This window comes from Nannospalax galili, unplaced genomic scaffold (genome assembly GCF_000622305.1).
Source record: "Nannospalax galili isolate Female #2095 unplaced genomic scaffold, S.galili_v1.0 scaffold1154, whole genome shotgun sequence".
NCBI classification, from domain to species: Eukaryota; Metazoa; Chordata; class Mammalia; order Rodentia; family Spalacidae; genus Nannospalax; species Nannospalax galili.
Window position 1 is genome coordinate 464,920 of NW_008335437.1, and position 25,587 is coordinate 490,506.

General features: G+C 46.3%; 1 protein-coding gene across 3 annotated transcripts in view; it reads left to right on the forward strand.

Annotated features, from left to right (window-relative positions):
• The window catches only part of Wwc1 (WW and C2 domain containing 1), a 173,330-nt gene that overhangs the window by 59,689 nt on the left and 88,054 nt on the right, over window positions 1-25,587 (forward strand). For all 3 annotated transcript variants that reach the window (XM_029562089.1, XM_008830152.3, XM_029562088.1), the window contains exon 2: window positions 24,271-24,380. In XM_029562089.1, coding sequence (XP_029417949.1) covers window positions 24,271-24,380 — 110 coding nt within the window. The remainder of the gene's footprint in view (window positions 1-24,270; window positions 24,381-25,587) is intronic.

Here is a 25,587-nt window from a genome sequence, read left to right on the forward strand (position 1 = left end):
GGTGACGGCCATCACAAACAAGGGCTTCTCCAAGGAGGAAATACAAAGGCTCTATCCGGAGAGCTGGGGATGAGGAGGATGGACGTTTAGTTATCTGGTCAGGGTCTGCTGGAGAAACACAAAGGAAGAAATGCTCAACCCAGGAATGCCCTTCCTCAGTGTGGCCTAGAAGGAATTTGGTTGGGGTGGGGCTAGAGGTGTCCAGCCCCAGAACTGTGGTCTGGATTCTTTGCTTGGGGAAAATGGGAAGAAAGGAGTTTCTTTCCTGTAGGTAAAATTGCTGAGTGATCTCCATCTCCATATCTTCTCCCACTAGTCCCCAGATCTCAAGTAAATGGAAGCTGGGAGCCTTGAGACAGGGCCCCACACTGTACACTAGACTTTCCCTTTGGCTCCCTGCTTACCAGCAGTGTTCCGTTTTTCTGTACCTTACCATGAAGGACATCTGCTCAAATGTAGGACGGAAATGAAGAAGAACCTGTGGTATCATGACCATCCATTCATTCCCTCACTTATTCTTCTGTTCAACTGTTTCGTGAACAGATGTTTACTGAATATCTAAGATCAAGCAGTGAGTTAAGATTTCCCAAACTTTAGCCATTGGAGTGTACTGTTCCAATTTTTGCTCAAAGGAAAAGAATGATGCAGTCAGTTCCTAGTTAGTTAGCCCATGGGAAATCTGATCTCCCTTAAAAAAGGAACCTGCGGGGAGGGGAGTGGAGAGATGGCTCGGTGTTATGAGCACTATCTGTGCCTGGAGAGGACCTGGGTTCGGTTCCCAATACCCACATGGCGACTAACAACTGTCCATAACTCCAGGGGATCTGATGCCCTCTTCCAACCTCTGTGGGCATAGCACAACATGGGTACACTTACATACATGCAGACAATACACTCATACACATAAAGAAAATGATAAGGCAGGTGGATCTTTGTGAGTTCAAGGCTAGCCTGGTCTACATAGTGAGTTCCAGGCCAGCTGGGGCTACAGGAAAACCCTGTCTCAAAAGACCAAAAAATATTAATAATAATAAAATATTTTTTTAAAAGAAAGGAGCCTGTCCAGCGTTGGAGATGTTAAAGTCACAGCAGCATCATACTGAAGCTCTGCCCTTGGCTGCATCTGAAAAGCTGGGGGGAGCTCAGAAAGAAAACCCCACTCTACAAGGCCTGTACTACTGCTTTGCAAGTGTGCTCCCTAAGTTACCCTGTGTGCCACCTGAAGATATTGTGTATACACGGGGAACATAAAATGTGGGTAGAATTCAGAAACAATCTAAAGCACCCTCGCCTTGGAGCACCCTAGAGGCAAAGAGGAGAGCAGAGAGCCAACAAAGTGCTGTGACATAGGTGAGGGAGCTGAGGGTCCTGTGGAAGACAGAAGAGGCGGTTGAAGAAAATGCTTTAGAAGTAGACCTTGTTGCCAGGGGAGACTTTGGAAAGAGGGCCTGGGCATGCCAGCAGATGTGAAGCAGAGAACAGGCAGGGAAACCACAGGTGTTTTGAGAGCAGGGCCTGAGGCCAGGTGCAGTTTCCACCGGCTCACTCTGCCACTCCTGTGTATACTTGGATCCTAATAGTGAGATTTGGTGGATGCTTCAAGCTGCAGCCAGGGTGTGAGTTGCACAGTCAAATGGCCTCCACTCAGGACACCCTGCTGTGCTCTGCACTCTGTTCACTGCCCCTGCAGGGGAACCACTGTGGTAGAAGGAACTCAGGCCCTGGAGTTGGCCTGATGTGGGTTCAGATTTCAGAATCACTTTTCTCAGGAGTCAGAGACAAGAGGATCAGAAGATTCAAGACAGCCTGGAGAGAGAGAGAGAGAGAGAGAGAGAGAGAGAGAGAGAGAGAGAGAGAGAGAATGAGAATCCTTCTGTATGAGTATGGAGGCTTGAGGTCAGCCTTGCCTTGGACATCATTCCTCAGCATCCACTCACCTTGGAGAATGAGACAGATTCTCCCGCTGCGACTTGGAGCTCACTGATTAGGCTAGGCTGGCTGGCCAGTGAGCCCCACAGATCTGCCTATCTCTGTCTCCCCAGCACTGAAATTACAGTGCATGCCACCACGCCTCTGTATGAGTATGGAGGCTTGAGGTCAGCCTTGCCTTGGACATCATTCCTCAGCATCCACTCACCTTGGAGAATGAGACAGATTCTCCCGCTGCGACTTGGAGCTCACTGATTAGGCTAGGCTGGCTGGCCAGTGAGCCCCACAGATCTGCCTATCTCTGTCTCCCCAGCACTGAAATTACAGTGCATGCCACCACGCCTGTGTTTTACAGGTTTGCTGGGGATCAAACTCAGGTCCTTGTGCTTGCAAGGTAAGTACTTTACCCACTGAGGCATGTCCCCAGCTCTAAGACGGTGTCTTCAAAGAACAAAATCTTGGGGCAGCTCTTTAACAGCTGTAAGATTTTTTTGTGCTGATCATTGAAAGTAATCCAAGTTCCTCAAAGTGGCTGCTACCATCCAGTGAGAAAGGACACAGAATGCTGGGTCCTTGACCCGGCACACCATAGGAGCTCAAGAAACACTGATGAACACGATTTTAAATTTTTGTGGAACTAGGGATGGAACCCAGGCCCCGTCCATATATGCTTGGCAAACTGTTTACACTGAGCTACTCTTCCAGCCCTAAATATAACATTAAAAATATTGCTTCTGGGGCTGAAGAGATGGTTAAGTAGATAAAGGTGCTTGCCACCAAGCCAGACAGACCTGAGCTTGATCTCTAGGACCCATGTGGTAGAAGGAGAAAATCGACTCTTACAAGTTGTCCTCTGACCACCATATGCACGCTGTGGCTCATGTGCTTCTGTGTGATATACACACACACACACACACACACACACACACACACATATACACACACAGATACACACACACACACACACACACACACACACACACATACACATACACAAAATAAACAAATGCAATTTTTGAAATTTAAAACAAAAACACAAAAATACTGCTCCTTAGCCTGGTATCATGGTTCAGGCCTGTAATCCTAGAACTTGGGAAGCTGAGACAGGAGGATTACCAAGAGTTAGAGACCTGCCTGAGCTATGTAGTGAGTTCCAGGTCAGCCTGTGCTACAGAGTATAACCCTGTCTCAAAAACAGCAACAAAATTAAAAAACTAAAATCCACAGCTTCTGTATACTTGTTGAGCCCTTATAGAGGAAGTCCTTGCAACTACGTGACTGTCAGGGAGGTTAGCCTCCCTGAGCCTTCATTCCATCATCTGAAAATGAGGTACTCACATAGGTAGTCAAGTAACTACAGAGTCGCAAAGTATGTCCTCAAAATATGTGTCCTTTGCCTCCCTTGTACACTGATTTAAATTTTTCAAGCTGATCCTAGGGCTACCTGGGTGCTCTCCACCTACTTCTTTTGCCTTTTTTTTTTTTTTCCCCTTTTTGAAACAGGGTCTGTTCTAGTTTGCTTCTGTCTTGCTGTGAGAAACTTCCTGACCAAAATTAACTTGGGGAGAAAAGGGTTTATTACATCTCACAGGTTAGAGTCATCATCAAGGGAAGGCAGGGCAGGAACTCAAGGAGGAACTTGGAGGCAGGAGCTGAAGCCAGAGATCAGGAAGGAGTGCTGCTTACTGGCTTGCTTCCCTCAGCCTCTTCAATCAGCTACCTTTCTTGTACAGCCCAGGAATGGTACTGCCCACAGTGAGCTGGGCCCTCCTAATCAATTAGCAGCCAAGAAAATGTCCCACAGACATGCCCACAGGCCCTTCTAATGGAGGAAATTCCTCAATTGAGTTTCCCTCTTCCCAGGTTTATCAAGCTGACAACCAAGATTGGCCACCACAAGGTGTTGGGGCTGGAGAGATGGCTCAGCCATTAAGAGCACTAGCTGCTCTTGCAGAAGGCCTGGGTTTCAATCCTGGTACCCACATGACTGCTAACAACCATCCGTAGCTCTAGTTTCAGGAGATCCAACACCCTCTTCTGTCCTCCATGGGCACTGCATGACATGGGTACACTTACATTCATGCAGGCATGACATTCATAAAATAAAAATAAAAAGTCATTTAAAAAAGCATTTTGATGATTAGCCATCATAAGGTCTCACATAGACCAGGCTAACCTGAAATTTGCTATGTAGTAGAGGAGAACCTTGAACTCCAGATTCTCCTGCCTCCACCTACGGAGTGCTAGGATCAAAGGTGCCGGTCCAGTCTGCTTTTGTCTTTTCTTTGTGACAGTCAATATGTACTAATTCCTCCTTAGTCGAGGTTTTAGTTTTCTTCCGTAAACTGCTATTGAAAAATATTACTATTTGTCTTTATTGCAGTATATTGCTATTCTGTTTTATTGTCAGGATTGCTCATTTCTTACTGTATCTAATTTATAAACTTCATCATAAATATTTATGGAACAACATATGTGGGGTTCTCTACTATTAATGATTTCAAGCATTCATTGGAGATCTTGGAATGTGTCCCCCAGGGGTAAGGGGACACCACTGTGACTCTACAAGGTATCCAGATTATGTTCCCTGTTTCACTAATTATGTGGTACATGGTGTTTCAGAAGCAGCTTGCCTGGATTCACACCCCAGCTCTGCCCCATTCCAGCTGGAGGGCCCTGTGTGTCTACATCATGAAGAACAATTAATCATGCAAAATAGTGTCTTCTCACAAGGTTGTTGGGTAGATTAGGTTGAGTCAGCACGGGTAGTAGTAATACATGGTGATGCTAGATGAGTGAGAATCTTTGCTGTCAGTATACCGCTAACAGGTGAAGTCACTCCCTCACAGGCAATTAGCCAAACTGAAACTTGAACTCAGACCTTCCTGTTCTGAACACTTTATGCCTCTCCTTATCTCTTGAGTTACCCAGACTCCCCTCAGTAGTTCTGCTCACCTCCGTCCCTAGGAAGAAACTATGACTGACCTTTCCCTTCTCCCCATTTCCTGAGAGACCTTGTGACCAGCCTGGCTCTTTCCAGACGTTTCTTCTAATCTCATGCTGTCCTTTCTGACCCTGAGGCAGTTCTTGCCTTTTGCTGCTGAAAGTTCTTAAAGTAAACAGACAAGATGCTGTATGAGCAAACAGTAGCAGCCGTGGTCATGTCAGCCTGCTATGGCTTTGCTGAGCCTCTGGGTGCAGAACCATGCCCCAGGACTCCAGCCCTACTTTTCTCATTCCCCCACCACTCCGCACCCCTACAGAGTTACAATGGCTGCCCCACCCCCAACTCAAGCCAGGGAGCCTGATGTCCTTTGCACCTGGACCTTGGGCTGAAGGCTGCTCCCTCTGGAGCCCTATGTCATCTGTCAGGCATGACAGCCCTTGAAGCCTTGATTTCCTCACTGTGTAGCATGTGGTTGCAAAGGCTGAAGACATATGGAGTGATTTTCTTGGTTGAACCATCGCTGCCCTTCAGGATCTAGAGGCTTCCTTGCTTCCTGCTGGAGTGGACAGGCTTAGGCAGGGAGGCTGTACAGACCCAGCAAGGAGTGTTGTTTCATCTCGTTTGGGTAGGAAGATGTCAAAGAGGTTGAAGCAAGAGAATAAGATGAGTCGTGTGTTGTTTTTTCTTTATTCTAGGGAGTGAGTGGGAAGGACCGAGGGAGTGGAAGATCTGGGAAAGTCAACATCCCGGGAGGTGGGAGGGGGCTTCAGAGTGAGGGGAGAGAGGGATAGAGAGGGAGAAAGTGAAGCAGAGTTGGGGAGAGAGATGTCAAGGGAGCCACTGGGGATGAGAGGGAGAATAATATAGGGAGCTTTGGGGAAATCATTGGTTGATAGTCCAGGTGAGGCATGGAAGTGAGGCTCAGCATGGGTGTTGATTCCTCCACCCATGTAGGACATAAGGAGGAAGAGGCAGGGCAGGAGCAGGGGAGGTAGGAGTGAAGGAGGAACCTTGATTCATACTCTGGTCCAAGCTTGTGAGGCAGGACCCTGTGGTTCCAAAGCCCTTGTCTGTTTTGCTGGTCTCTGGGCTCCTGTGTTTTGTTGATGTCCAGGAAGAAGAACCCAAGGAAATTGGTGTCAAGTGAGGGTCACCCAAGTCAACCAGTCACCCCAGCCCACACCCTGCTCTGGTCCACATGATGATGGACTCCAAAGTAATCCATAACTACAGACAATCCATGAGATCCTTCTGCCTTCCATGGGCCATCCAGGGGCTGCAGAAGCAGGTGCCAGCACGGCTTTGTTTCTGCATGATGATGATTCCACTAGTGAAAACGAAACAGGAGGAGAGACAGAAGCTCTGTCAGCTTCCCCTGGGGTGATCTACTCCCTGGGGAAGGAGAATTGGCTGGAATCACTTCTCTCCAGTTACCAGCTGAAAAGGAAAGAGAGGCCCTTTGGGACAATTCCCAGGGGGAGGGGTCTGAGCAATGGGCCAGGGCGCAGGTGGCCCATGTCCAATCCTGGCACAAAATAGGCACCAGGAGCCCCGTCCTGTAGGAAGGTCTCAGGGTGTTCTCTTGCTGTCTGTCAACTGGAGAAATAATAATGAGGGTCATGATGTTGCTGCCATGATTGTGATTTGAGAATCAAATGAAGCCAGAAGGTGAAAGCACTCTGAGGACCTCACAGTGTTTCTAAACCACAGACTTCGCTTTGTTATGACAAACAAAGCTACCTGAGAACCCTGCTGGGAATGCCAGGGAAATGTTTTGTACTTTCTTTCTTCGAGTATTCATGTATTCACTCAATGAACATTCACTCAGTGCTTACTCAAATAAGATACTGAAGTTATGGCAGTTAGTAAGATTCTATTCAGGCCCACATGAAACTCATGGAGGTGCCAAATGTGAGTAAATGATGACAGTAAATATGATGTAAAGAAATAGCTTTTCAGGGCTGGAGAGATGGCTCAGCAGTTAAGAGCACTGGCTACTTTTGCAGAAGACCCAGGTTTGAATCCCAGCACCCACATGGTGGTTAACAACTGCCCGTAACTCCAGTTCCAAGGGCTCTGAGGCCCTCTTCTCTCCTCTGCAGGCATGTACAACATAAATACACTTACATACATGCAGACATAACACTCATACACATAAAAAAAAAGCTAAATTAAAAAAAAAGAAATAGCTTTCCAACCTCTTCCCCAGATAAACAGGTATTTAAAGAAAAACATCCTAGGCAAAAGGACAGCAAGAACAAAGATTCAGCAACACATAGGGTGGTACCAGAGGCCTTCTAGGAAGTCACTATGTTCCTGAGGCCACCAGGTTCTAAGGCCAGAGTGGTTCATGGGAGTGGAGGCAGGTTGTTCTTACCCTGACTGCTGTCGAGTATTCTAACCGTGGCCTCCACACAGTTTCTCTTAGAACAAACGAACCAGATTTCTGTCAGCTTTTTTTTTTTTGGACACGTAGAGTAATGCAAGCTGACCCCTATATGTTACCGTCCGGCCCACATTCCTCTGCCCAACCAAATTGGTTGTGATTTGGGACACTGGTACTGGTTTGTTTGTCTATTTTCTGTGTTCTTTACACTAAGATGCCTGAGGGAGAAATATGCAGGGATGATTGCTGTGTTTATCAGGGCCTCTCCCATCAGCCCCTATGTGCCCTCTCAGGCTGGCACCCACCTGGGTCTGCAGTCTGCAGGGCAGGACTCTGGGAGGCCACCCCAGGACCATGCTGGGAGCCTCACTGGCCTCCCCACTCTTTGAGGCTTGCTTCTCAATAGAGCCAAATAACTACTGTTCATGATGGTTTTCTTTCTTTTAGAAATACTTGTTTTCATGGTGGCTTTAATATTTTTATAGTTTTCTATACCTGTTGAATAGCTCTTATCTAAAATATTTGGTAGCAGAAGTATTTCAAATATTTAAACATTTTATTATTTTTATTTTATGTGAGTGTATTGCCTGCAGTGTTGCATAGGTGTTGGCATGGCTGCACCAAGCCTGCCAGGCATACCCAGACCCTAGGTGGGTCCCACTGGGCTCCACAGTACTGTATCTGCCCTACTTGGGGATTCCCAGAAGAACCACTGGGATCAGCTCCTATCGTGTGCCCTACCCTAATCAATCCCAGCTGGAAACTGGGAGAACACAAGGCCTTATGGTCTCCTGTGTGTGCATGATCTCGATGACCACTGTGTGTGCATGTGTGTGTCTCCCTCTGTCTCCCTCTTCTCTGGCCAATTGGAAATGCATACAGTGTCCCCTGGCACTGGAGCTGATGGCGTCTGCCAATCTGTGTGCAGGTTTCTTTTCCATGTGGCTCACCATCTGGAGCAGCAACCTGCCTTCCTTTTGGTGGTAGCAGTGGTTGGTGGTGGTGTGTGGATGTGTGCTTATGTGCTAGTGAGAGCGCGGGCCAGGGTATTATGTTCCCTTTCTGTGCTTGAGCGGCTGAATGAAGAGAGTAAGTACCCGCAGAGAGGACAATGCCCAGAAGTCATCCTTGCAGTGTGAATGAATAATTCATACTGTATCTGCCTCTTTCCAAGGCCTCCCAAAATAGCCCTTTTAATTGCTCATGTGTTGTGCCACTGACTTTAATGCAGTTGCCTTCGGCTCAGAACACTACGGTGTTTCATGCTGACTTACTTGGTCAGGCTTCACTTCAGGACGACATTCTATTCATCTTCCTCTTTAGAAAGAAAAGATGGGGGTTTAAAGGAAAAAAAAATCATACTTTTGGGAAATGAAAACCATGTTTATTTCAACTCTTGTGAATCCTCATTGTAACAGATTACCATCCACCTCTGTGGTGCTAAAAAATAACTAAAGAACAGTTGAATGGGTAGGTAATGCAAGTTTCCTGGCCCAATCAGTCTGCCTGCTGTGGTGTGATCATCAAACACTTGGGAATGAACGGACTGCAGATTTTTTTTTTATAGTGGAGCATCAGTCTAAGAGAGAAGCCACATGTGCTGTTGGTGGCAGAGCTGGAGAAGTGGGGCTCCCCAAACCCTTTAGAGCCCAGTTGATTATATTAGAAGATCCAGATACCAGACATGGTGCTGCTGGATTTGGTGTTTTCCCTGCTGGATTTTGGCTTTGCTTTGGTGTGTGTGCTAGTTAGTTGTTATTGTCACCTTGACAAACATCTAGAAGTCACCTGGGAAGAGGGAACCTCAATTGAGGAAATTTCCAGATGAGATTGGCCTAGTCATGCCTCTGAGAGTTTGTCTTAATGACTGATGTGGGAGATCCCAGCCCACTGTGGGTGGCACCATCCCTAGGTAGGTAGGTCTGGGCTATGTAGGAAAGCTAGCTGAGCATAACCAGTGAGTGGGCCAGTAAGCAGCTTTCCTCCGTGGTTCCTGCCTCCAGGTTCCTTGTGTTTCTGCCCTGACTTCCCTCAAAGATGGACAGCAATATGGAAGTGTAAGCCAAATAAACCCTCTCCTCCCCAAAGTTGCTATTAGTCAGTGTTTTATCACAGCAACAGAGAAGCAAATTAGAACAGTGTGATTGTTTTAGGCCCCAATTCTTCCCTTTTGGAATAGGAATGTTTGCTCTGTTGGACATACGTAACTTGCTTTTTATTTTATAGCAGCTCAGGGTTAAGAGACTTTGGACTTTTTAAAGTTGGGCCTTATTTTACATTATGAGAAAAACATGAAACTTTGGGGACAAAGGATAGACAGTTATGGTTTAAAGTGATAAATTTGAGTGTCTAGTTGACATGGGGTAGAGTTGTAATAGTTAGTCTTGATTGTCAATTTGCCACTATGTATAATCACCTAGTAAGGAAGTCCCAATGAAGAATTGTTTAGATTAGGTTCTCTTGTGGGCATACCTGTGAGAGATTTTCTTAATTCTGTTCATTGAGATGGGAGGACCCACCCTGGGTAGCACCAATTCATGGGCTGGGCTCTGGGCTTAATGAAAGGGAGAGAGCCAGTTGAATACCACCAGCAAACATGCTTTAAATTCATTGCTCTCTGCTCTTCACTATGGATGCAAGGTGACCAGTTCTGTCAAGCTCCTGCCACTGTTATGTCCCTGCCACAGTGGACTGTAACCTGGAAGTGAGCCCAATAAACCCTTTCCTCCCTTAAATATCTTTTGTCAAGGTATTTTATCACAGCAAAGACAGATGCTTAAATACTATTACAAATTTGATGCTTTCAAGCCCAGAATACTACAGTACAGCAGAGAATTTGTAAAACAGTGCTTCTCCTGTGACCAGTTAAGCTATGACCCACTTTTAAAAATTAGTCACAATGTTTATTTCATACTTGTTTTTAAAAACTCTTTTAAAACCAAGTGTGGCATTGCATACCTTTGATCCCAGTACTCGGGAGCCAGAGTCAGGTGGATCTCTTTGAATTTCAAGCCAACTAGGGCTACATAGTAGGACCCTGTCTCCAAAAAACAAACAAACAAACAAACACAATCCCCCAAACCAAACAAATGAAACTTTCAAATTTGATTTTTTTTTTTTTTTCCTAACACAGACTTGAACTCACTATGTAGTTGAGGATGACCTGCCTCCTAAATACTGGAATTACATGCATATACGACTATGCAGGGTTAAACTTGGGTTTTTGTTCTTATTTGTTTTTTAACTTATATAATTTGTATGCATAGAGACGAACAAAAAGAATGCATGTGCGAAAGACAGCTTGGTGTTCCTAAAACAGCTTCTCATTCCGAGTCCAGTCCTTTGGAGTGTGTTTTTCACTGAGTTATTGATACCTGTGCTTTTAACCTTGTGCTTTGTGTTAGTGCTGCAGGCTTGTTATCAGGCCCCACACAGGAACATGAGCTTTTGCTGCTGGGCTTGGGAGGCAACTGGGCACTTCTACAGTGTTAACCTACTTTCAGCTCCAGCTTTAGGAATGTTGCTAGACAGGTCTGTTCACTGCTTCCTCTGCCCTCTCCAGGAGCATGCAAAGTGCTCACTCTTACCTGTGGGATCTTATCCCAAGCCTATGGCTTCCATTCTACCAGGGGCAATGCTGGGACTGTGGGTACTGGTGCCCACACAGGCAGGAACAGCCCCATAAGGACGTAGCCTAGCTGAGAGTGGTGGCAAGATGCCAGCATTAGTAAGTAGCACAGGGTTCCAGAGATGCTGAGTGTGTTTGAAGTGGGCATCTCAGAGTTGATGAAATAGACTATGTAAGTGCCGTGAGCAGGGCCTGATCGTTTGTGAACTGTCTATGAAATTTAGTTTTCATTCTTGTCATTAAATACCAGTTTGCTGTTGGCTGAAGGGAGGAGTGGTACCTGCCTCACAGAATCAGTGTGAAGATAAAGGAAATATTTGTTTTACGCACATAGTCCAGTGTTTCTACTTAATTGACATTGAGCAAAAATACTTGTTTTTTCCTTTTTGTCTTTTCCTACATATGTATAAGTGTATGTATATGACCAGGTGTGTGAAGTCCTGCAGGCTGGAGGGGGGTGTTGAGTTTCCTCCTCTGTTCTTTGTCTCACTCCCTTGAGACAGCATCTCTACTGAACCTGGAGTTGCCATTGTTTACCTAGGCTGGCAGGTAGCGATTGCCCAGCTTCCAAACACTGGTATTACAGCCTGTGTGGCTGTACCTTGCTTTTTTTCTTTTCTTTCTTTCTTTTTTTTTTAAACAGGGTCTCACTATGCAGCTCTGGCTGGCCTGGAACTCTCTATCTAGACCAGTCTGGCCTCAAACTCACAGAGATCTGCCTGCTTCTGCTCCTGAGTGCTGGGATTAAAGTTGTGCACCATCACACCCAGCTTACACCAGGCTTTTTGCATAGGTGCTAGAGATCCAAACTAGGGTCCCCCTGCTTGTGCAGCAAACACTCTTACCCACCAATTCATCTCCTCAGCCCTTGTTGGTCTAGAACTTGTAGCAGTCCTCCTGCCTCAGCTTCCCAAATATTGGAATTACAGGCAAAGTTAATACAAGTGATTTAAAATGTTTTAATTATGTTATTCCATTTCAGGCTCATGATGCCCTCTACCTGTGGAAGAGGCAGTTACTAGATTTACAGAGATGATATCACAAAGAGGACCTCGAAGATATTATATATTCTAGCTTCCTCATTGCCCAGAGAAGGCAGGTGCTTGCCTAAAGACACAGTCAGGATTCAAACCCATACTTTATCACAGCCCTTCCAGGGCTCAATCTGAACCATGTCACTATGGGAGAGGCCTAGGCAGAAAGGATCCCAGAAAAGCACCACTTCCCAGAAGATCAGGTTCTTAGGGAGTGTCTAGAGAGTCAGCATTCAGAGAAGATTCTGGAATGGTGGAAGGCTACAATTTCTGTTCTGACTGCTCAGAGGGCTTCTGGATAGCTGGCTCCTAGGAAACTGAGTTCATTGCACCAGAAAGACTAAAGCTGGGGATTGGTTGTCTTTAGAATCCTTTATACCACAAGGAAGAGACCTGCAGGACTTGCCAGGGGCTAGATGCCAGTTGCTGTTGTACGTGATTGCCCAGCATGAATTCATTCCATCACTGCTAGAGCCCCAGGAGGCAGGTTTTCTCAACTGACCTATACCTGTGGGAGAACTGAGGCTCAGAGATGGGGAATGGGCTAAGTTTATACAGCTAGGAAGGATGGGCCTGGCTGGTTCTACTGACCCTTTCTTTAGGATACAGAACTTCTCTAACCTAACTCTCAATTTGAGAATAAGGATTCAGTCGAGGTGGGAGTGTGACTATGTAGGGGCAGACAGGAACGTCAGGGGGCTCTGGTCTGCTATGGTGTTGGGCTGTTATGAGGTGATCCTGAACCTCCAAGGAAGTTCATCTCAAATGAATAGGTGCTTCACAGTTTCATCTGGTTCCCACCCAGCAATAATTCCCCTTCCTGTATAATAGTGAGCCTGGGAAAATGCTAGTAACAGCTATTTGCTGGAGGCTGTGCTGAAGTTCATTGCATTTCAAATGGAGCTGAACCCAGCACCAAGCTGAGTTGACCTCCTGGTGTTGTAAGTGTGATTGATACAGGCCTGTAGTTGGTCCCTGGGTTTGATTTTGTTTTTAAGATTTATTTTGTTGCTGGTTTATATGTATGTGTAGGTGCTCACAGAGGCCAGAGGAAGCTATCTAATCTGCTGGAGCAGTTGTCAGCCACCTGACATGGGTGCTAGGAATTGAACTCCCATTCTCTGGATCTCTCTCACAACCACTGAGCCATCTCTCTAGTCCCTGGTTACTGAGCTTTAATTTCAGCTCTGCTGCTGGATCCCTGAGTGGTTCTGGGCAAATCTCTTTGTGCGCTGGTTTTCAGTAAAGCCAGGGCTTTCGTCTGTCAAGTGCGTTTTACTTCTGACTTTCTTTAATCTGGCTACTTCAGTGGCCTCACTTAGATATTAGCAGAATAAATAATGAATAACTCACGGTTATTGACCACTCACTGTGCACTCAAGTACTGTTGCATGCATTGTCTTGTTTGGCCCACAAAAAAACCCCTGTGTAGGTCTGTCTGAATGGTTCTTACCTGCAGTGGTTGTTACGGAGTAAGGAAATATTTACGAAATGCTTTAACAGCTGCTGTTGCACAGTGAGGGCTCAATAAATGTATTATTGTCCTTCTTTTGCAAATGTGATTTAAAATATCTTGCCCAGGGCCACAGAGTTAGTAAAGGACAGCACCTGGGATCAATCCCAGGGAGGGTGGCTTCAGAGCCATGTGCTGCTAGCTGCTACTCCATATTCTCTTGATATGATAAGGCACAGGAGCAACACACTAGAGAGCAGTGGGGCGCTTAGTGCCACAGAGAGTACCTGCCCCAAATGCACGATGACTCCATGTTTACGGCATAGCACAATGGAATTTGGCCCTGTGGTTGGCCATCTGATTGTTACTGTCCCCCATGATACTATAGTCTGAAGTTCCAGCAGAAAGAATTCACAGAAAGGACTCACACACAGATTAACCCGTCAATGAGCTGCAGGATAGCAAGGAAGGAAGATACCCATAGAAACACAGAGCTGGAGGTAAAGGAAGGGACTAGGCCTGATTGCAGGAAGGAGGCAGGGCAGAGTGAAGAGATTTGACAGGAGAAGATGAGCCACTGGTTTGTGGGGTCCATTCTGAAGTCATAGGAGAATAAGTGGAAGGAACAGTCTGGAATCTGCCCATAGCTCTTCTTCCTCTTCCTGTCCTCATAAAAGAATTCCAGGAGAGGGAGTGACTAGATCAAGAAGCTCTGGATAAACCAGCCAAACTAAAGCAGAGATGCCAGGAGATGCTAGGCTTAAAAGTAGAACACAGATCCAGGTGTTTTGAGAGTGGAGAACAGGAGAAAGGAAGAGAAGTGAGAAGTGTTTCAGAGAAAAGGGACATGGGCCTTCCCAGAGCAAGGGTCCCCACCTTCAGAGAAAATACCAAGAGCCAAGTCCAAACACCTGCCATCTTCCAGCTTGTCTGCTTTAATTTCTCTCCCTCTCTCTCTCTGCGTATGTGTGTGTGTGTGTGTGTGTGTGTGTGCGCGCGCGCGCGCGCGCATGTGTAGAGACAGAGACAGAGAGACAGAGAGAGAACATGCATTCTACAGTGCATGTTGAGGTCAGAGGGCAGCTCGCAGGGGCTGGGTCTCTCGTACCACCATATGGGCTCGAGCTCAGGTCCTCAGGCCTGCATGCACACACCTGTACCCATTGAGCCACCTTGCCAACCCCCTTAATTTCTATAGAGTAAGCGCTTCTACAGCCCCAGCTCCTCAGGAAGGAAGGCAGTGGGGTGCAATGCAAGGCTTTTTATAATAGGTATTTAAGCCTGGGCAGTTATCTGCCACAGCTTCCATGCCACACCGTGGAAATCAGGGCATATAATCCAAAACACAGTTGTTCATGCAAGTTGTGCCATGTGTCCAACACAGCCTTCTTTTGCAGTGTGGTTGCTCTGAGCATCATCCTTTTATGCATGAGGAAACAAAATCAGAAGCTAAGAGTTGATGCCTACTGGGACAGAGCCATAACCCAAGTGGCTGCTGCCAGAGTCCCATGAATCGTAATTACCACTGTGGATCACCTGGGGTAAAGAATGATGGTGGGGTTGAGATGGCGGAGGCTCATGTGTTAAGGATGTAAGCTGCAGGGTGACATGATTCCTACAGTGCACAGGTATCTCTCCAGAGATCATATCACCAACACATGTGATTGAGGGCTTGTTTCCTGCCAGGCCCTGTGCTCAGCACTTTCCACAGGTCATCTTATTTTATGCCCACACCATGCATACGAGATTGGAACTTCTCATACGTTGCATGAAGAAGGAAGTACCTTTTAGCAAAGTTACATAACACACTGCAGGTTTAGTAAGGTGGAACCTGGGTTCAGCCCAGCAAGCATCAGATTCCTGAACCTTTGTAGGTGACATCTACCCAGCTTCCTAACCGAGAAGCTGCCCACCAAGGTCTTTTTTCCTTCCCTGACCTGGTCCTTTGCTGTCCCTGGCCATACACCATACCTGTCTGTCCGCTTTCCTGGCCCCTTGGGTTCTTAATCTGTCTGGCTCACCTCATCAGGTATCCCTGCACTGCCTCAGGGGGTGTCATGGTTGCATCTACTGTTGTGGGATGTCACAGGGGTATTTACCTGTTTGAAGTGCTAGCCTTGTCATCATAGGCACACTGCTCTGGAGAGCAGAAGTAAGCCTTATTCATTGTACCTGGGACTGGGCTGCTGGATCCTCCTCCTGCTTGGTGGGTTCACTGAGTGGAAAGGAGCCGAGGGTAAGATGAGCATCTCTAGGTGACCTTATGCTGTTTAGCACATGGACAGAGCACAGAGGGGTAGGACCTGAAGTCCTCACCAGCAGCCCCAGAGCCCCAGGTCAGGCTCTGCTTGCTTCTGGCTATTGATCCTCGCACACTGCATCCAGCCTCACTGGCTTTCCTTCTGTTTCTCCAATGCACCATCGCCATCCTGACTCACAGCTTTGGAGCTTACTGTTCCTCCTCCTTTTCCCTCTGATCTTTACTCCCTCTGCCGGTTGTTTCCTGCCCCCTGGGCTCACCAGAAGGTTACCTTCTCAGACCTTCCCATGACCATCAGCTGTCCTTTATTCGCTAGCACTGTGTTTTTTGTTTTTTGTTTTCTGAATCTGATGCATCTCTGAAACATTTGCTTCAAGTGGGGTGTGTCATCCTCCCTAGACAGGGCCCTGTGTGTCTTGTCCACTTCTGGGGTTGTTTCATTAAAGCTCAGCTGTGAGCCATGTCTTCCTCACCACACAGCCCTCCTCCCAGGCTTGGGAGATGATTATTTTATCATTCATGTCTTTGTCAAAGGAATGAATAAAGGCATAGGCACTGAACAGAATTAAGGAAGGAAGGAAGGAAGGAAGGGAGGGAGGGAGGAAGGAAGGAAGGAAGGAAGGAAGGAAGGAAGGAAGGAAGGAAGGAAGGAAGGAAGGGAGACCTTCAAACTTGGGGTCAGCCCTCCCCACATCCATAGAAATTGGACAGAGGAGGAAGAGTGTTATCTGGAATTGTGAAATCTAAGCTATTGGAACTATGTGTGTGAAACAGCCTGGGGCAGGAAGAACCAGCATGCCCATGTGCCTGGGAGGGGAGGGGAGGGGAGGGGAGGCTGAAAGTAGACTGTGCTGGCTTGGGGTAGAGAGGACCCTTTAGACTGTGATCCCTCCCAGCTGGCCCTTAGAAGGAGAGAGTGAAGCATGCATGAGTTTGTGTGTGTGTGGTGTGGTGGGGGCTAGTGTTCTTAATGAATGGCCATGAAGGGAGTTACTGTGGGAAGCCTGGGCTTGCTCAGGCAGCAAAGGGAACATGGAGTTCAGTCCCCAGAAAATCACCACCTAGTGTTAAACTTGGCAAAAACCTGCCTCCCCCTCCCCCTCCCCGCCCCCACCCCCCACTCCCTTCAAGAAGAGGCACAGAGAATACCCAGTGCTGCCTCGGCCACCAGAGCCTCACCCAGCAGAAAAGCAGCGGCTGCTGTGCAAGGAGAATGTGGAACCTGTTGTTGCCGCCAGCTCCTGAGCTGCTTGCCACATTTCCTCACAGGTGTGCTGTGTGCACCTGCCAGCCTTACCTGTCTCCAAGGCAACACATCCGGGATGTTTTTCCAGGAAGGCCCGTTGCAAAACATTCTGGAATGTTTGCACTCCTTCAGAGATTTGTAATTAAGAAGAGACAGAACTGGCTCTTGCCTGGCACAGTTCCCTGCCTTCCTCTTACTCCTCCAGAAACTGGGTCATTTGATTTTATGATTGGGGGTTTTAGGCAGCCCAGGACATGGAGGCTAGAGGCAGAGACCCAGACCTGGCTGGGTATGTGGTAGGGCCTGGGAGTTCCAGGTCCCGGTCACCTCTGAAAGCAGGTATCTTTTCCCATCTGACATTCTTGGTACCTGCCCAAGGTGAATACTGCAGGCCAGTGGGGGCACCCACAGTTCCTGGGAGGGAATGGGATCCATAGATAGCTCTGCTTTCAGCAGTCTCTATCTCTCTTTCCCTCCCTCCCTCCCTCCCTCCCTTCTCTCTCTCTCTCTCTCTCTCTCTCTCTCTCTCTCTCTGTAAAAATCCCCATGCTGCTAAAACACTTCTCTTCATCCTGATTCTCTGACACATCTCTGCACACTGAATAATTCATCTCCCTCTTGGCATTTGTTCCAGAGAGAACTTGCTGTCTGGATTTCTGTAAGTTGTATAGTTCTTTCCCATAGCAACTTTCCTCTTTCCCATGGAAGAGCTCTGAGCATCAGTTGGCTGTTCCCCCATGACGGCATCCATGGGGAACCCAAAGCCTTTCTTTCTCTTCTGGCCTCTCTTTTTATCTATGGGTCCACTTGCCCCGCTTTCCGTACTGATGGGCAAAATGTCTTCATTCCCTGCTATTGAGAATCAGCGTCTTTTCCTCATACCTGTTGCATCATTAATGCCATAGCTAACATTTACCAGTGCTCTGACTTCTCAATGTGTAAAGCTACAGCAATACATGGAGTTGATAGGTTTTTGGAAACATGATACAGTTTTGGTAGTTTGGTCCTATTCCCCTCCCTGCATTATCTCTGATACCTGAGAGCTCAGTGAATCTTTTGTATCGATGACTTGGAAGCATGTAAATGCCCTTTCTACATGTAGGAGCCATGGACAGCTATGACTGAAGACTCTAGTTGCATAACGTTCCAGTGCCTTTGGGCTGCTTCACACCTCCCCTGCTCCACTTCATCTTCTCTGCCTCTGGTATAGCTTGATCCATATAGCATATTGTTCTGAGACCCACTGGGTCTTGTTACTTTTATTAGCAAAGCTTAGGCTCTGTAATCTAGCAGTAGAAGTTCTGGAGATTGAACCTCTGGTATGTATTAACTATGCAGTGTCGAGTGTGTTCTCTCATTTGTAAAATTGAGCAAGAGCACCTACTACCTAGAGAGAGAACGTAGCATACAAGGCATGCTCTCACATCAATATTAAATACTTAATTGTAATTAATATAGAAACATCACAGAAAACATAGTTTAAAAATTATTTTTATTTTATGAGTGTTTTGCTTGCATGGGTGTAAGTGAACCTGTGTTGTGCAGTGTTCATGGAGGTCAGAAGAGGGCATCAGATTCCCTGGAACTGGAGTTAGGATGGTTGTGAGCTGCCATGTGGGTGCTGGGAACAAAACTGGGGTCCTCTACAAGAGCAGCCAGTGCTCTTAACCAATGAGCCATCTCTCTAGCCCCAGCAAATGTAGTTTAAAAAAAAATAAAAATGAAAACTGCATTGAAATCCTTATACTTAGACTCCCCCTCATCCCCCTTTCTTTTTGAGTCAGGGTCTCATGCAGCCCAGGCTGGCTTCCAACTTACAGTGTAGCCTAGGTTGACCTTAGACTTCAGCTCTGTCTGCCTCCACCTGTTGAGTGCTGAGTGTGTGCCACTGTCCCTGGTTTTATTGTGGTGCAGGGGGTGGAACCCAGGGCTTTGAGCATGCTAGGCAAGCACTCTACCCATTGAGCTATGTCCCTAGCATCAGATAGCATTTTAAACTACACATTTCCAGTCCCCCCCACCCCTTAAGCAAAGCATCCTACTACAACAGCATCCTGTATCTTTTTTCCATTTACCAATATTGCTTTTCTTGCTATAAACTGAGAACAACTTTCCATGTTAACAGGATATACAGCACGGCATGATTTTTTTCATTCACAGATATTATTTTATCTACCCATTCCACAAACATTTAGTGAGTACCACCTTTACCATAGCATTCTGTCACTTGGATGTAATATTGATGGAAACCATGACCCTGGTCTGTAACTCAGTGCAGAATATTCTCAAGGCTCTGGTTTTGGTTTCCATTACTACAAAAACTAAATAAATATGTAATTTTTTCTTTTTCTGATTTTTAAGACAGAGTCTCCCTCTGTAGCCCAGGCTATCCTCAAATTCATGGTAATCCTCCTGCTTCCGCTTTCTGTTATTGTCATGAGCCACTATTTTATTATTATTTTGTGTACATGTATATATGCATGCACATGTGTGTGTTCATGTGTACATATGCAGATGTGTACAATGTGTGGCTGAGTATGGGGACCAGAGGAGAGCCTTGGGTCATTCTTCAAATGCTGTCCACATTTTTTTCTTCTTCTTTTTTTTCCTTTTTGGTTTTTTGAGTCAGTCTCACTATATAACCCTGGGTGACCCAGAGCTTGCTATATACACCAGGCTGGCCTGATCTCACAGAGATCCGCCTGCCTCTGCCTCCCACGTGCTGGAATTAAAGGCAGTGCTGGGATTAATGCCATGTGCCATCATGCCTGTCTTTGTTTTGTTTTTAAAGACAGGGTCTCTCATGGCCTGGAGCTCATCAAGTAGGCTAGGCTAGATGGCCAAAAGATCCTGGGGATCTGCCTGTCTGTGTCTCCCCAGCACTGGAATTACAGGCATGTGCTACCATACCTGGCTTTGTTACAAAATATGGATTCTGGGAATCCAATTGAGGCCCTCTACTGACTAAGCTGTCTTCTCAGCCCCAAATCTTAATTCTTAAACATTTTTAAATTTTAGCATTATTGTATGGGTGTGTGTATGGGTATGGGTACAACACACATATGGAAGTCAGAGGACAACTTTGTGACATCAATTCTCTCCCTCTACCTTTACATGGATTCTGAGCATCGAATTCAAGTCACCAGGCTTGTATGGCAAGCACCTTTACCCACTGAGCCATCTTACCAGTTCTTAATTCTTTAAAATTTTTTTTTAAATTTAGTATTTATTTATTTGTGTGTCTGTCTATCTGTACATATGTATATGCATATGTGTACAGGTGCCCACAAAGGCCAGAAGAGGGTGTCAGATCCCCTTAGCTGAAGTTACAGGCAGCTATGAGCTGTCTGATGTGGGTGCTGGGACCCAAACTCCAGCTAGTCCTCTATAAGAGCAATAAGTGCTCTTAATCACTGAACCCCTCTCCTGCCCCATAAACTCTTGACCAGGTGTGGTGGTACATACCTTTAATCCCAGTACACAGGAAGCAGAGACTGGTGGATTTCTGTGGGTTCATGGCTAACCTTGTTTATACAGCAAGCTTCAGGCCAGCCAGGGGTATGTAAACCCTGTCTCATAAAACAAACAAAAACAAAAGAATAAGTAAATCTTAATCCTTAATAATTTGTTGTTTATTTGCATTTATTTATTTTGTGTTTATGTATGCATGCCATGGCTGAGCATGTAGAGGTCAGAGGATAATTTGTGAGAATCAGTTCTCTTCTTCCACTATGTGGGTCCCAGGGATTGAACTCAGGTCATCATGTTTGGCAGCAAGTGCCCTTAACATTGAGCCATCTCACTAGCCCTGATGTTGTTTTGAGGCACAGCCTTCTGTAGTCTAGGCTGGCTTTGAAATTAGTTATGTATGTAGCCCAAGCTATTCTTGAACTCTTGATCTTCCTGCCTCTACCTCCTGAGTACTGGGATTGCAGGTATGAGCTATCATGTGTATCTAAAAAATTAAATTATTCCTATGGAAAGAATTTTAAAATGTGAGGGTCTCTATGCAGAATCAGGAGAGCTATGGAGAAGGCAGAAATCATGGTACAAGCCTTATTTAATGAGATTGCTGATCTGCTGGCCCGTGGGGCTTCTCAGGCCAGGGTGCAGGAAGAGGAAAGAGCCAGGAGAGGTCTCCCTGGTGGCAGAAGTGTTCCTGTTCCCTCACAGATGTGTCTGTCCTCAGTAATGGAGAACTCACACTGTGAGTATCTATCTGCTTGAGGGCTTATTGCAGAGACCATTGAAAGATTTGTTGGATAACATTAGATGATATTGAGCTGCCTAGTCCCTGGTCTTCATTCTCCACAAGGAAGAGGGAACAGATTGCTCAGAGAACTTTGAACAAGGCAAGGGCTAAAGAAAATGGCCTTTGCTTCCTGCAGTCAGGGCCTGCTGTGGCCTGGTGGGGATAGAGCAGATGGTCTAACCTCAGGATTATAGACACTTCACCCTGAGTGTCTGATGCAGCTACTCTGAGCTGAGAAATGCCCCCATCACCTAGGACTTCCCCGTCTCCCGTCCCATGAGTTTTCATGGGGTGTAGGAGATGCATTGAGGGTGTTATCTTTCAAGAGAACAAAATAGTTTTTTGTAAGAGCCCTGGAGACAGGAAACACACCGTGCTTGAAATTCTAGCCTTTGTTAGTGACATTGACAATGTAATATACACCTGTAATTCTAGCACCCAGGAAGCTGAGGCAGGAGAATTGCTACGAGTTTGAGGTCAGCCTGAGAGGTATAGTGAGACCCTATCTCAAAACAAAAGAAAACTATAGACTTCTTAAGCCTTATTTTCCCCTTCTGGTAAATAAAGGTAATAATAACGAATGTTTTTTGAGTGTTTGTTCCCACCAGAATCTGTGCTACATATTTTGTCTTCTTGTGTATGTGTGTAGTGTGTGTGCATGTGTATATGCATGTTCATAGTGTATGGGTGCTCACGTGTGGGTGGGTACATGTGCACAGGCCCAAGGTCGTTGTAGGGAATCTTCCTCCATCTCACCTTATTCTCTGAGGCAGGGTCTCTCAGTCAAACCCAGAGCTTGCTGATGTGGCTAGTCTTGGTAACCAGCTTGCTCCAGGGGTCCCTTTGTCTTCCCCTTCCTAGACTGAAACTGCAGGTGAGCTGCCACACCCACCTGGCTTTTATGTGGGATCTGGGGAGCTAAACTCTGTTCCTTTTGTACACTTTTAACTCTTGAGCCTTCCCCCAGCCTTGTGCTCCATACTTCAGTTCATAAACGTGACCTTATTTAACCCACGCAACAACCTGAAGAGTTATCTTAGCCCCACTTTATAGAAGAAAAATACTGAGACTGTCAGAGGTTAAGTTCTTGTCAAACTCACACAATTAATGAATGACCCATGCTTACTGGACCTTCATTTGATAGTTCTGAGTCTGATACATACAGACATATCCTCCTAGCCCTAGCTTCATGGAGCCACAATCTCCCACAGAACAGCAGTGAAAAACTAACCAAAGCCTTTGGGTTATCCATCTATTCATTCAGTTGGTAGATGCAGTTCACAGCCTCTGAAATCTTGGGTGTGCAACAGGCAGGTGAATATACCAGGTACTTTCGCAGTGCCTCACTGTCTCTTTTGTCCTCATTTTTTTTTTTTTTAAAGTTTGGTTTGGATTAGGTTGGTAGCTTTCTATTACTATAATAGATAACTGGATGATGAGCTTATAAAGAGAGAAAGGGCTTATTTTAGCTCACTATTTTAGAGGTTTCAATCTATAATCAAGTGGCTTTCTTGCTTTGAACAAGAAAGGTAGGTATGGCAGCACATCTTGGTAGGCGTATGTGGCAGAGTAAAACTGTTTACTACATGACAGGAAGCAAGAGATAGGAAGAAGGGGCTAAGGTCGCACTTCCCCCTTCAAGTACACATCCCTAGGGACCTGAAGACCTCCCACTAAGTCCCACCTCCTAAAGGTTCCACACTTCCCTAAAGCACTCTTCCAGGGGCCAGGCCTCCACCACATCAGCCTGTAACATGAGATTAAGAAGGAAGGCATTCATATTGGTTAAGGAAGAAAGTAGTTTCCGTTGATCAAGGAGGCCTAAATTAGAAATCATAGGCCCCATCCTAGTCCTCACCCTTCCTATTTCATTGTACCTCAGCTTGCCATTGTGTTGAAAGAGTGTGAAGCAGTCTCCAGGGCTTCCAAAGTCGTAATGATGAAAGAGCAGACAAGAACTAAAGAAGGTTATAGTGGGTGTGTTAGGGCCTGAGGGATGGCTCAGTGGATAAAAGTGCTAGCTCTGCAATTCTGATGACTGGAGCTTGATCCCCAGAGCCCACATAAATCCAGCAGTGACACACGTCTGTAATCCTGGCATGCCTGTTGCAAGATGGGAGGCAGAGACAGCCTGGAGTACACGGTGCAGCAGGAAACAAGGGAGACCCTGCCTCATGCTAGAACTGACTCCCAAAACTTGTCCTCTGACCACATGCTCAAGGTGGCACATGCACAGCAACACTCGCACATACACACACACAGACACATTTAGAATGGGTGTTTTAGGAAAGAGGCAGCGTTGGGAAGACACGGATATGACTGTCCAGGGGAGCTGCTGGTCTCATGTGCCAGTTTCTGACTTCCTACATACACTCTGGCTAAAATTGTGGACAAACGGTGTATGGTACAGTTTTGTAGCCTTGACAAGCCTTTGCTGCTTCAATTATATGATTTGTTTATCTGTCTGATTTAGCCACTAAGATTGGTGATTACCACCGCTTCATGCCCTTTGAGATGGGGACTTAGAGAATGGATGTTGCCAAATGATCAGTTTGGCTAGGACTGTCTAGGGAAGGCCAGAGTGGGTGCAGGCATTTGGTAACCAACTCAATCAGCAAATAAATACAGCTTGCTGGCCAGACTCCTGAGGCTGGGGCATCTTCTGCTCCAAAGCTTTTGGGAGGCCAGCTTTTCAAAGGGCAAATGGGCGTGACAAACAAAAGACAGAGCCAGGATAAAGACTGGAGTGAGGTGGGCCAGCCAGCTGCAGGTGGAGAAGCCAGGGGGGCTGGAGTCCAAGTCACGAAGCCAAGATTTGGCTTTAGCGCTGTTGTGCAAACCATCAGTTGGAGAAACCGAGGTCCAAAGAAAAAGACAACTTGCTGAAGTGACTACTAAGTTTGTGGCAAAAAGTCAGAGCCAGGAACACATTCTCTGCCTCCCTCCTGGGACAACCTTACCCTGATGCTGCTCCAGGGTCCTAGAAACCTAGGGGATGGCAGAGCTAGTGCTGTGGTGCAAAACTTCTAGATCTTTGGAGCAGCCAGGAGAAGCAGGGGATCGAGAGAACCAGTGTGTAGTAGGCGCATAGGGGGTTGAAGACTAATGGAGCGTGTTTCTCCTTTCCCTTGCCAGGTACACCAAACCACTCACCTTTGCTGACTGCATTAGCGATGAGTTGCCTCTAGGATGGGAAGAGGCGTATGATCCACAGGTTGGAGATTACTTCATTGACCACAACACCAGTAAGTTCTTAACTGTCCTCCCTTCCCCAAGTTCTGTCCTAGCCCCATCCCACCCCCACAAGTCTGGAGGAATCACCAGCAGAGTCTTGAAGCAGATTATGTTTTATTTTATGTAGACAGAGATGTCAGTGTGGATATAGATAGATAATGTATGCTCATGTGAAAACAACAGTTCAGAGGGGTTTTTAATAGAATCTGAAACTTCTCTCACCATCCAGGTCCCAGATTTTAGAGGAAGCATTCCTAACAATTTCTTCTTTATTATTTCAGACATTTCCCAATAGTGTGTTTGTGTATATATGCATATATATTCATATTGTATATGTTTATGTTCATGGATTGCTTTTCTCCCCCTAAAAAAATTTTGATATGCCGTTCCCACTTTCAGGCATCCACAGCCCAAGTCATCCTCCAGCAGCACAAATGCACATATGTCCTTAGGAGATTAGTGTAAGTGGGTGTGTCCTGGGCCATCATGTGAGTCAGTGCAACCTCACTTTGTGTCTGTGATCCGTCTTCTGATCTAGGATGAAGATTCCTATTCTCCGTCTTCCTGGGAACTTTGATGGAGGAACTAGCTGAGAAAGTCAGAAGTGTGTGGTCTGTCAGGTGGAGGAAGCCAGGGAGTAGTCCCCCTGCCGGGGAGACGTGATTTGTTTGGGCTTCACCTGTCCTGCACCGTCTTGAGTCCAGACCATCCCTGTCCTTTGAAGTTGACTGTTGTTGGCACCAAAGTGTAGGAGAGTTTCTGAGAGACAGCTAATGGCATTAATGGCATTGTTGGGGGTAGCAAAGGTTTTTATAAGTGCTCACAATTGTGTCTTGGATAATGAGAAGTAAATATGCCTAATTGAGTATGTATGGGGGAATGAGATTAATGCTTGGAGGGCTACATAGGATGCTGGGTTAAACACTGATATGCCAGAACTGTAATCGGTACTTTCCTGTTCCTAATTGCTGAGAACATCTCCCTCGTTAAAATCTCATGGCAGGAATGGGATTTTAAGGTGCTGGAAAAACAGAAGGAAGAAGTATCAGGCTGTGGCAGAGTTAATTCTCTAGGGGATAATGGCAAAAGTAGAATGTGTGTGTGGGTGGCTGTGTGTGTGTGGGGGTGTGGTTGTGTGTGGGGGTGTGTGTGTGTGTGGGTGTGGGTGTATGTGTGGGTGTGTGTGGGTGTGGGTGGCTGTGTGGGGGTGTGTGGAGG